Here is a 12,915-nt window from a genome sequence, read left to right as displayed (position 1 = left end):
ACTGGGACCACTGGGTGGCACCAGGGAGCACTGAGCCTGGACTCAGAAAGACCTCAGAGGCTTATTAGCTGTATGACCCTGGGCAAGTCACTTCTGATTGCCTCAGTTTCCTCTTTTGTAAAATGGGGATAATAATAACACCTATCTCCCAGGGTTGTTGTAAGAATCAAACGATAATTCTTGTAAAGCACTGGTACGTATTAGGTGCTTAATAAATGTTGGCTCTTATTTTTTTTATTGTTAGTGCCTTTCTCATTTCACAAAAACTGAGGCTCAGTGAGAAAAAATGACCCATCCCCCCAATCACCTAGCTTCAGTGTTAGAAGGAGGATTCCTGTAGGAGCCAGGGCTCCTGGTTCCAAGTCACCTGCTCCTTTCCTCTCTCTCACATACATCCTTCCATATGATCCGTGATAGAAACCATTTCCTCCAGTTGTTTTCGGAACTTCAGAAATCGTATCTGAATACAGATATGACTGGGGGCTTCTAAAGGTAACACAGAGGGAATTGTCAGCTTTCGCCAGGAATCCTGGGGCCCACGATGCAAGGAGGGCCTGCCTGCCTTAGGAAGACAAAGACAAAAACAAATCATTCTCTGTCCTCAAACTGCTTATGGCCAACGGTGTTGCTCTCCATTCTGAGATGACAAAAGCCAGCTTAAGTTAGTCAGTCAACAAACATTAATTAAGTGCCTACTATGTGTCAAGCACTGTGCTGAGAACTGAGAATACAAAGAAAGGCAAAAGATAGTCTCCAATCTCAGGGATCTCGTAGCTAACATGTAAAATAATAAGGATGAGGTCCAGGGAGATTTTTAGAATACTCCTGGGGTTGGGTGGGAGATCTGAGCTCTTAGGGTCTAGGCCAGCCAGAGCTAATAAAAAATATTGGGTGAAGTGGTACCTGGACAACTCCTTTTCCTAAAATAACAGCCCTGGGGAACACAGACATGTCATGGATAAGTCTGTATGTGGGTGATGGGGATGTTAAAGAGGGCGTGTGTCCATTTCAGAGCAAATGAGCTGAGGGAAACATAGCTTGTGTTTATATTCTTCCATCCTCACTTCTACCCCAGAACCAGGGAAAGAACATTTGATATCTAGAGTCAACTAAAGTCCGGTCTGTCCCAGCCTCTCCTCTAGATGTTCTCAGATTCAATAATATTTTTTATGAAAGGCTATGAGTTATTCAAATAGTAAAGCAGCCAACCCAAAGGAATGGTATCTTGAAATGTCAGGGCAGGGCAGGGTGGGACTTCTGGAATTGTTGACCCCAAGGAATCTTAGTCCAACCTCCCACATTTTACAGATGAGAGAACCGAGATCCAGAGAGGTAAGTGAGGAGCACACACGTAGCTAGTGTCTGGAGGCAGCATTCTGACTCATCTTCCTGATTTCTCAGGGGTATTGTGCAGTAGCAAGCTGAGGAATGGCTTCCGTCAGGAGATGGCTGCTCATCACTGGGGGTCTTCAAGAAAGAGGCTAGACGCCCACTTGCCAGAGAGTCTAGATGACCTCTGACTTCCCTTCTATGCATGATTAGCCTGGAAGGCTGTTGTTGTGTTTGTCGTTCATTCTCAGCTGGGAGCCAGATGACAAAGAGCCTTGAATGCAAGACTAGTCAATGGCTCTTTCATTTGGTGAGCCATGAGCATCTCCTCTAGGTTTTATAAACAAAGGTGTAACATAGGACCATGACTGGGCAGTGGGGTGAAGGGTGGCTTTGAGATCAGAGGGTCTCAGGTTATGGAACCTTCAGATCCTAACTCTGGGACTGAGAGGGATCATGGAGTTTACCTACCCTGACATTTACAGATGAGGAAACAAAGTCCCAGAGAAGTTAAGTCATTTGCCCAAGGACATACAAGGATTAAGGGGCAGCTAGGTGGTGCAGTGAATATAGCACCAGTGCAGGAGTCAGGAGGACCTGAGTTCAAATCTCACCTTAGACACTTGACACTCACTAGCTATGTGACCTTGGGCAAGCCACTTAACCCCAATTGCCTTATCCTGGGTCATCTCCAGTCGTCCTGACAAATATCTGGTCACTGGATTCAGATGGCTCTGGAGCAGAAGTGAGGCTGGTGACCTGCACAGCCCTCCCTCACTCAAAACAAAGTCAAGTGCAAGTCATGTCATTATTTCTCTGATAGCATGGTCTTTGGCAACGAAGGACAAACACACACAAGGACTAAGCAACAGAGCCAGAATTCAAACTCAGGATCAGTGACCCTAAATCCTACACTCTTTCCACTGCACCACCTAACCTGGGAGACCAGTTAGGAGGCAGTGGTTCAGCTGAATCACTGAGGGACTATGAGTCATAATAATAGCAGCTAATATTGGAGGCAGCTGGAGGCACAGTGGTCACAGCGCGGAACCTGCAGTGAGGAAGACCCAAGTTCAAATCCACCTTCTGACACATCTTATCTGTGTGACCCTGGGCAAGTTCCCTGTTTGCCTCAGTTTCCTCAACTGTAAAATAGGGATAATAATAGTATCTACCTCCCAGTTTTGTTAGGAGGACCAAATGAGGTAATAACTGCACAATAAACATAGTGCACATACAAAGTAGCACATAGATTCTGGCTATGGTTAATATTTCCATAATATACAATATCATATGTGTATGTATGATTAATAGCTGGTTTAGGATTAGATATTATATGTGTATATATTATATATGTATGTGTATGTATATAATTATATGTATGTTTATAATTATATCTGTATATAATGTGTGCATATAATTATATCATGTAATTGGTATTTTACGTCTAGGATTTACATTTATGTAAGCTATACATAAATTGTACATTTATATGCAGCATAAATTATAAATTTGCATATAATATATAGATATATGAAATATATTTTACATAGTATATACTATATTCGTATATGTAATATTACATAATAATACATTGCGTAATAATATATAAAATTTATATGTAAATATATTTATATAGATGTTAGCAGCAGCCAACTTTATACAGTGCCTTCTATGTGCCACAGGCACCGTGTACTAAGTGTTGATCCTCACTACAACCTTGAGACATAAGTGCTTTTATTTTATTCATACATATGTATAGATATACATGCACAAACATGTATACATATGTAGGTGTGTATCTGCACATTTGCATACATACATGTGTGTATAGTCATATCATGTTAGTGTTCTAGATATATTTCTACATCCATACATACACATACATGTATGTACAGATTGTATGTATATGAATATATTGGGGGATCATTTGTTCTTACAACAGCTTTGTGAAGCAGTGACTGTGACTGTCTCCATTTTAGAGATGATAAAACTGAAGGTGAGGGGTGAGGTGACTTGCGCAACTAATAAATACTCTTCCCTCTTTGTCCAGCTCTTGACCCACTTCCTCGAGCAGGAAGGGGCTTTTGAAGTCATTAGCTCTCAGCCCTCTCATTTCACAGAGGAAGACAGTGTGGTTTACGAAGGTTGGGGTGATTACCCCAGCCTGGCTTCAGATTTCACCAGTCCCTGCCTCAACTGTTAGGGAAGATCGTAGTCTGGACTTGTGCCCAGAGCCTGCCAGGATGCTATTACTGTGACCATTTCAGAGATAACAGAACTGAGGCTCAGGGATAGTAGTGTTAGTAAATGCCTGAGGTGAGAACCAGACACAGGCCTCCCTGACGCCTCTCCCCCAAGCTCTATTTGTAAACTTGAGAGATTTGCAGAAGGTTTTATTTGTGCAGTCTGTTTCTTCCTTAATCAGCAAGCATTTATTAGATACCTCTACGTGCTGGGAATGATACTGGGTGATAAAGGACCTCAGAGACAAAGCATGGAATGATCACACAGCTCTGGGGGACCCCTCACTTTGGAAGTGACTCAAAAAACCTTCGGCTGAGAAGCTGGACACGGGTGTTGGACGCTGTCATGGAAGAGACAGCCCATTGCTCTCTGCCTGGCTCATTTACAGGCCTGCTCCTTACTTACACATTAGGCCATCACTTGATCTCTCCTCATCCCCACTCCTACCCCACTCACCCTTTTTAGGAAAGCAGAGAAGTCACCAATCCTTCTTTTGGAATGGTTTATCCCTAGAGACATAGTTCTCCTCTAGCTGGCACCTTCTTGGGCCTGCTGTTGGTAACCTTTGGCACACACCATGGCTAGCAAGGCCAAAAATGTGCCTGTGTTTGCTGAAATCAAAGAAGGGCTGGGCTTGGGTCTGGCCTTCTTTGTGGCTGCCCCTAAGGAAGCATGAGGGATGGCCCACTCGGTAACTGAGCTCTCCTTTTGGATGGCTTCTCTTTTACATTTCTTACCCTCTGCTTTGTATTATACCTGATAATGACAGTGTTAGATAGCATTTTTTTGGATGTCTATATTTCTTTATTTTATATGTCTGCCCTCAGACACTATTTTGTTCACATGCCAAATCTGCCTCTCCTCAGAAGACTTTGCCTTTGATTGGTAGCCATAGTTAAAAACAAACAAACAAAAAACCTGTGTGTGGGCTCCTAGGGTCTTTTGTTTCTTTTTGCTTATAAATCTTGAGCAGGGATTTTTCTAAGTTCCACTTGGCAATATCACATTAGACCTACGTGAATCATCTATAGTAGGTAATAATCACATGGTTTGATGAGTCTTAAGACATTCTCTGTCACATTCTGAATATTTAACCAAGGAATACTAGGAAACCTTTTCTCTTGTAGGATCAATAAGTAGCTATCTCTAAACCCTTCGGACTGGGTGCCAGTACTACTTACTCCTGTCACCTTTCTCTAACTCTTACTGGAAAATCTCATCTGTCAAAAGTCTTCAATTCCTTGGAGGACAAGAAGCATCTTCTTCTTTGGATGGTCCAGTTCTCTCTTTAGGAAGAATTTCACATCTGTTACTTCCAAGCTTGTAGGAGATTTTCTTCCCTTTTTCCTGTGTCATATTCTTTCACTCTTTAATTTCTTGATACAGGTCAGCATTTCAGAGCCTTTTCTTTCTTTGATTTAATATTTAACTCACCATTCCTTCCTGGTTTTTTTTATTATTTTAAAGGAATATTTCATTCTCCCTGACAATCCACAAAAGTTAGAGTTGTTTCTCAAACTCTTGCCTTCTCTTTTAGGAGGTAGGCCAGCGCTGCTGAGCTTAAATAGAAATTCAAATAAGGTTCACTCTACTTAGATCACTGAAAAATTCTCTGATCTGTAAGTTTTCTGAAGTAAAAGATGTTTGTGTCATCTAAGCAAGTCTGAAGAATAAGGTGGCTAGAAGGAGGGGGGGTGTGGTGTGCACAGAAAAACTTGTTTTTGACTATGGGAAAACATAATTGCTAGAAAACTGGAACCAGTTTGACATTCAGCCAGAGAACATAAGACTTGGAAGGGACCTAATGGATCGCCTTATCTAGTCAATGTCTTCATTTTACAGCTGAGGAAACTGAGGCCTATAGAACTTGTCCAAGTCCCACAGCTAGTTCATGGAAGGGCTGGAGCTCCATGGTGCTGCTAGGTATCTGGCTTCCCACAAAGTGCTGTGGGGGCTACACAGAAAGAAAAGACTCGAAAGGACCGTAGGGTGTGGGGCCCTATATGCCCACCCTCTTGGTCGGGGGTGGGGGGCACAGCTCACCCTTCAGGTCCATGAGGATAAGGTGGAGTGTGTAGGTCTCCTGCCCATGCCGGGTCTGGACTGCTCGGTACAAGACATCGGGGCACAGCTCTCCCAGTAGCTCCTTGGGGATGGGCAGCTACTTGACTCCGGTCAAGCAGCCCAATGTGGCATCCTGCTGGTTCCACCAGTGTGCCCCCACGAAGCCATCGAAGAGTCCGAGCTGCAACGTGAGCACTTCCCCAGGCTGTGCCCACCATCACGCTTCACTGTCTCCTCCTCAGCAGCCTCCCCTTAAATAACATTTATAAAGCACTTTACAGATTATCTCATTTGGTCCTTACAGGTAAGTGGTATTACTGTCCCCATTTTACAAATGAGGGAAACTGAGGTGAAAGTGACTTGCCCAAGGTTACACATCTAGTAGATATCTGAGGTAAGATTTGAACTCAGATCTTCTTGACTCCGGGCCCAGAATTTTATCCACTGAGCCACTTCTCTGCCTCCCCCACTAAGATGAATGCTGGACCCTAGGGACATAAATATAAAAAATGAGTAATTCTTTCCTTCAAGGAGGTCACATTCCTCATCACCCTTCATCCCCCAGAACAACTACAGACCAACTGCCACCAGCTGTCAGGTGGGTACAGGAGAGTTCAGGATGGGAGAACCCTGCGCTCCCCACTGATGACCAGTCCTGCTTTTGACTCAGCCCTCACAGCCAGCATTCTGGAAAGTAATTCCTGTAGACAAAGGACCAGCCATCCTAGCAATTGCCATACACAGGGCAGGCAAGTTAGCTTGGCTAAGGTAGCAGGGTACCCTGGGAGAGAGATGGAAGGCAGCATGAGTCAGGCAAGCCAAACCATCACCATCACTTTGACCACTATCTCCCTTCGTATCCTGATGGAGACAATCCAGGCCCCTTGGGAATAGTCATGCCTCCAGCCCAGTGTCTGCAGCCATCATCCTGGGAAGCAGCCCAACTCCTGCTTTTGCAGGGGCTACAGCCATGAAAGACCCAGAAATGGTTCTTGTCATCAAAGTCCTTGGCCTTGTTAGATGGCTCAACATCAGAAACCAACAAGATTTTATCACTGGAAATGACACTTAAAAAGAACCCTGGGCCTCTTCTGATTTGCAATGAAACCTTCCGCAACCCCCATTAGAATGGGAATTCCTTGAGGTCAGGGATGTCTTTCCTATTTGCACCCCACCCCCCTCAGCTTAGGGCAGTACTTTGCATATAGAAAATGCTTAATAAATACATTTTTATTTATTAATTCATTCTGAAAGGAGACAGTAGTATATGTAGACAATAAGGAAAGATCTGAAGAATCAGAGAGAGTTGATGACCCAACTGTCAGTTGTCATGACCTTTCCACAAGCAACAACAGTGTCGATTTGATGACTGTGCTCTAAGGAAGAGGTTGGAAAGTGGGGAGACTGAGTTGATGGCAGGGTGGCCTCGGTAGATGATTAGACAAAAGAGGAGGCATGATCTAGACTCAAACCTGCTACAGTGGGCTAGCAAAGTTTGCACTCACTAGATAATGTCTCAGCCCCTGGGCAGGTGTTCCAAATCTCAGTGGATTCACTTCCCAGGGGAATAAAAGGGGGCATAGTTTCTGGGAGTCCATTCCAGAAGTAGAGGCTTCTTCTTAGTAGGGAAAATCAAGGTGGGTAATGACAAGGTTGTGGGTCAGACTTGGAACTGGAAGACCTGCTTTAGACACTAGTTGAGGAACCCCGGGCAAGTCATTTCACCTTTTTCAGCCTCACTTTCCTCATCTGTAAAATGATAATTACAGCTCCAACTTCCTAGGACTGTTGTGATGATCAACTGAAATGCCACAGACAAAGCATTCTGCAACCCTCAAACCCTACATAAATACTTGCTATATGGTCTAGGTCAACGGTTGAATACAATGTAAGCGCAAGGATTGGATCTGATTTGACTGGGTACTCTTCTCAGTCTGGTGTCTGGGGCCTCACTGGCAGCTGATAGCAGTAAACTGAGCTGTTGAATTGAACCTTCCCTTTGTAGTATTATAGATCTGAGCTGAAAAGGACCTCAGAGGTCATAGATGGTCAAATAGAAGGTCCAATACTTTCGTTTTCCAGGTGAGGAAATTGGAACCCAGAGAGTCTTAGTGACTTGCTCAAGGACATACAGCTTGACCTAAATGGTAGCATCTGAATGTGAACCCCTTTCCTCTGACTCCAGATCTCTCTCCGTTGCACTACCCACTGATACTTGTAGAACAAACTGACCAAGAGGTGAACAGGTTTTCCATCAATGAGATTCATATTTGCTCGTTGCTAATGTTTCTCTTTCTAGGTCTGTGGTCAGGTATCATCATCTGCTCCATCTTGCAAGCTGTCTGCTTTCTGGGCTTCATCTTACGCCTGAACTGGGAAAAGGCCAGTGAAGAGGTAACCCTGCTCATGATTCATTCCCACAAACGCTGCCCCATGGAGAATGTCAACAAGGCAACGTTTTTCTGTCTCGCCCTTCTTCTGGAAGGCCTTTTTCTCCTTTTGGGATTGACTGGTCTCTTGTTTTCACTGGCACGGAGGCTGATGTAGACAGCCAGATGGACAGGTTAGGGCCGGTCCTACTTTGTTTATCCACAGATTAGAAAAATATGGGGTGGGCACCAGCTGGGGATGATCTAGAAAGGACAGACTCAAGAATAAGACAGAACAGAGCTTGACTTTGAGAGGAGACATGGAACCCATCTGCCATCATCTCCAATAGTCCAAAGCCTTCCAGATGTCATCCAGTCTGGTCTGTGATGGTCCTCTTGGTCTTCCCCCTCCCTCCTCCCTTCCAGGTTACCATGTTAAAAGTTAGGGACACAGTGAAAGTCAAGGTGGGAGCAAGCAATTTTTGATGAATCTTTCCTGATTCATTTTCTCTATCTCTGCCATTTAAACTTTTAAAGTCAGAGACTTTAAAGCCACAGATTGAAAGGAGCCATTCAACCCTTCCAACATTCAGTCCTTCCATTTTACAGATGAGTAAACTCAGATCTAGAGAGGAGAGATCACAGAGCATAAGTTTAGGCCTAGAAAAGAACCTTAGAAGCTTTCTAGTTTAACCATTTCATTTCACAGCTAAAAATACTGAGGCCTGGGAAAAATCACATATCATAAATTTAGATCTGTAAAGGGATCTCTAGAGGCTATCTGGTCCAATCCCCTGATTTCACAGATAAGGAGACTGTGACTCAGGAAGGAGAAAAGCTAGATTTTAGTTTTAAAATTAGAAGGTACCTGAGATATCACTTAGACCAGTGGCATCAAACCCGAAAAGAAATGGGGGGGCACTAAACCTTATATAAAGATCCTGAAGGCTATGGACTGACTTAGAAAGCCATATATTAGCATTATCTACATCCTATTGTATTTGTATTAATTTTTAAAAATATTTTCCAATTCCATTTTCATCTGGTTCTGAGTTGTGGAGGGTTTTATACCTCTGATGCTAAGGATAGACTAGAAAGGGAAGAGACCAAGGAAAAGATTGTTGAAATGATTGAGGCAGAAGGGAGAGGGTTTTGTCGGTGGAGAGAAAGGGACCAATGCTATAGAGCCATGCAGGCAAAAATAACAGAATGTGTCAAGTGATTGACTACTATTAGCAAATTAAAAATGCATTTATTAGTCTCTACAGGGGGTAAGAGAGAGTGAGGAGTCGAGAATGATTCTGTGGCTGCAGATCCTGGGAAGCATGTTCTTGATGAAATAGAGAATTCATTCTTATTCTTTTTTCCTCTTCTGTTTCAAACTTTGTGAAAGAGCATGGATTTTAGGAGCATAGATTTTGAGCCTGCGGGGGTCTCAGAGGACGTAAAATTCAGCCTGGGGAGGGAGGATGACTTGCTGGGTCCTCTGATAGCAGGGCCTAGTCTATGTCACTGCCTCAAACCTGACCATCTCTGGGTCTCCCTGGGGAAATTACTGACAACTGGGAAGGGAAGGGAAGGGAAGGGAAGGGAAGGGAAGGGAAGGGATAGGATGGGGAGGGAAGGGAAGGGATGGGGAGGGAAGGGAAGGGAAGGGGAGGGAAGGGAAGGGAAGGGGAGGGAAGGGGAGGGAAGGGAAGGGATGGGGAGGGAAGGGAAGGGAAGGGAAGGGAAGGGAAGGGAAGGGAAAGGAAGGGAAGGGAAGGGAAGGGAAGGGAAGAGAAGAGGACAGAACTACAATGTCTGACTTTCCCTGAGTCAAGTGTCCAGTGAAAACCTTCCAAGGAAATTCTTGCTGACAAAGGTCAGAAATTGTTTCTGACTTTCCTTTTTCAGGCTCGAGTGCGTGCCAAGTTGAAGGATCAAGAGACCAGGGCTCGGAACCACCAGGATCGGGTCATCTATCAGGGTCCAATCCCATCAGGTATGACTCATTGTCCCTTCCTGCTGAGCTGGCCTGTCCAGACCCTCTTGTCTGTGGAACTCATCTAGTTCTGTGGCAGTGAATTACACATTAAAGGGGCTGTAATTAGTCATGCATGGCATGGGGTGGGCTTTAAGTTAAGAAGACCTGGGTTCCAAACCTGCCTCTGTCCCTTACTAAGCTGGGAGGACCCTGGGCAAGTCACTGAATCTCAAAGCACTGCAACTTCTCAGTCCTGGAGCCTGGCTGGTGGTAGTTATAGATGCTCTCCTATGTAACTTATGTTCTCTGCAGGGGGAGAGACAACGCAGTATAAACATGTATAAGTAAGTGCAAATATAAGGCATCATCAGTCAGGGGTGGGGAACCTATGGCCTCGAGGCCACATGTGGCTCCCTAGGTCCTCAAGTACGGCCCTTTGATTGAATCCAAACTTCACAGAACAAATCCCTTTAATAAAAGGATTTCTTCTGTAAAACTTGGACTCAGTCAAAAGACTGCACCCGAGGACCTAGAAGGCCACATGCAGGTTCCCCACCCCGAGACTACAACAAGCTTTCTCTTCCCCATAGCAATACCTCCCTTTTCTGGGCACCACAGTGGAAAGGCAAGGTCTGGGGGTGGGAATATTCAGGATGCAATCTCTGTTTAAGCCATCAGGTGGCACTCCAAGCTCAGAATGCTTCAGGTCCCCATCTCCCTTTAGTCCCTCTGGTTGTTCAGTCATTTTCCAGCTCCGGGACCCCATTTTTGGATTTTCTGGGCAAAGATACTGGAGTGGTTTGCCATTTTTTTCTCCAGCTTATTTTGCAGATGAGGAAATGGAGGCAGACAAGGCGAAGTGACTTGCCCAGAGTCACACAGCTAATAAGTGACTGAGGCCAGATTGGAGTTTAGGAAAATGAATCTTCTTGACTGCGCTCTATCCACTGTGCCACTCAGCTGCCTTCTACACATGTACAAATTTTGTGGATTACTTAATTTACTAGCCGCTTCTTACTAATTGTGTAACTCTGAGCTACTCATTTAATCTCTGTCTGCCTCATTGTTTTTTCTCATATGTAAAATGGGGAGAATAGTATCACAATAGGGTAGATTTCTGGGCCTCAGTTTCCTCATCTATAAAATGAGGGACTTGAAGGAGGTGACCTCTGAGGTTTGATCTAGATCGATGATCCTCTTAGAAGTTTGGAAGAAAGTTATTTTGCAACCAAGTAGTCAGAATGACTTCTTTCCTTTTTCTTGTAGTGGACTCGGAACATCAGGCTGATGTTTTCCTAGGAGATGCAGGTGATGTTGTCAGCAAAGAGGAGAGCCCAGCAGAACAACTGGAGAAGCCGGAGGAGCCCCTTTCTAGAGCCCATTCAAAAACCAAGGCCTTATCTTTGAAAGACTTAGTTCTCCGGAGGGTGCTGGCACTCTTGGCAGCTGTTTTCATCTTGGTGGTGGGCATTTTGGTGCGGTTCTACACTGGAACATAAACACATGTCAAGGGACGGAGGGAAAATGACTCCCATTTCACATTTGAGCCAATGAAGGAATCCACGATAAATCTCCTTCCTCCTTCCCCTAAAGGTGGTAGTAATCAGTCACCAGGCTTCATGGTGCAGTGGAAAGGACACTGGTCCTGGAGTCAATCGAAGACGAGTTCGAATCCCTGGCTCTGACACTCACTACCACCACTACTACTAGTGGGTTATTGAACAAATTGTGTTACCTCTCTGGGCCTCAGTTTCCTCATCTGTAAAATGGAGAGGCCGACCTCAAAGGCCCCTTCCAGTTCTGAATCTGACTCTGCTGTACCTATGGACAGCCTTTGAGAATTGACAGGGCGAGTACCTATTGCCTGCCTGAAGAAAAGGAACCAAGCTGGAGCAGGGGCCTAGTCCCCTCCCTTCCTCTGAAAGGCTTTCTTGTTAACTCATTCGTCAATGACTTGGAGAAGACCTTTGGTTACCGTTTATATATTATACTCTGCTAATATGGTAGTTTGCTGGTTTTGTTTTCCAGAAAGCATAAACCCATGCATTTTGAAGAGCTTGTGGAAATCTTAAAAATCAGTTTTCAAAACCCTTCTCTCAATAAATTTTTCTTTTCCTTTCACATTATCACTGACTTGTTTTGTCCTTGGTGATTAAGTATACACTGTGAATGGAGCCATAGACTAATTCCTGAGGGGTAGAATGGGGAACACCAAAAACAAACAAATGAAAAACTGAAGGCTGTGGGTGGGTGGTCCCTGAGGTGAGTTTGGAGATGGATTTTGCTATTGAGGGTGGGAACTGGAGCAAGGGAGGAGACGACATGACACAGTGTGGGGTCCAAAACTTCCCATCTACAATGAAAGAAACTGAGGCAGAGCTCTGATTCCATAACCATTTACTAAAGTGTCTTGGCCCCCTTCAATGAATGGAACCTGACATTTGAGAAGCCCTCTGTCTCTAGGGCCTTGATTTTATAGCATTTGACGAGATGATTCAGAGTAAAATACAGAATTTCATTTGTCCATAGACTCATCCCTTGACCCTCCAGGAGAACCTACAGATCAGCCTAGGGTTGAGGAGCTCATGGCCAGTAACAAGCCCCAAATGGACAGGACTGATGGTCATAGGATGGTTGGTCATAGGATGGGCAAGGCAAGGGTCACCCGTTGGTCAAGTATTTGTGACTCTTTCCTCATGTTGGGCAAGAGAGGAGATGAAGCAGAACAGAGGGACAAAACAAACCAGGGGGCTTGCTATGTCATTAGGTCATCTCCATCATGCCTGGGCTTGGTCACTATGACGCAAATCATCATGACAAAGCAAAAAGGCTGTGTGTGGGGGTCCTCTAGTTAACTTCCTGTGATGAACTTACATCAAAGCTCCGGGGCCTAAAATATAGAACTCTGTAAGAGTCTAAGAAAGAATCTGTCTAACCTTA

At 44.5% G+C, this 12,915-nt stretch overlaps 1 protein-coding gene across 3 annotated transcripts in view; it reads left to right on the top strand.

Moving 5' to 3' along the window:
- SLC47A1 (solute carrier family 47 member 1) overlaps nucleotides 1-12,101 on the top strand; it is a 49,595-nt gene extending 37,494 nt beyond the window's left edge. For all 3 annotated transcript variants that reach the window (XM_072640008.1, XM_072640010.1, XM_072640009.1), the window contains 3 exons: nucleotides 7,940-8,034; nucleotides 9,906-9,993; nucleotides 11,242-12,101. In XM_072640008.1, coding sequence (XP_072496109.1) covers nucleotides 7,940-8,034; nucleotides 9,906-9,993; nucleotides 11,242-11,474 — 416 coding nt within the window. In that variant the 3' untranslated portion in view covers nucleotides 11,475-12,101. The remainder of the gene's footprint in view (nucleotides 1-7,939; nucleotides 8,035-9,905; nucleotides 9,994-11,241) is intronic.
- The last annotated feature ends 814 nt before the right edge of the window (nucleotides 12,102-12,915 follow it).

This window comes from Notamacropus eugenii, chromosome 2 (assembly GCF_028372415.1).
Source record: "Notamacropus eugenii isolate mMacEug1 chromosome 2, mMacEug1.pri_v2, whole genome shotgun sequence".
In the NCBI taxonomy this organism is placed as follows: domain Eukaryota; kingdom Metazoa; phylum Chordata; class Mammalia; order Diprotodontia; family Macropodidae; genus Notamacropus; species Notamacropus eugenii.
The sequence above is the reverse complement of the archived record's forward strand: the minus strand, read 5'-3'. Positions and strand labels throughout refer to the sequence as shown.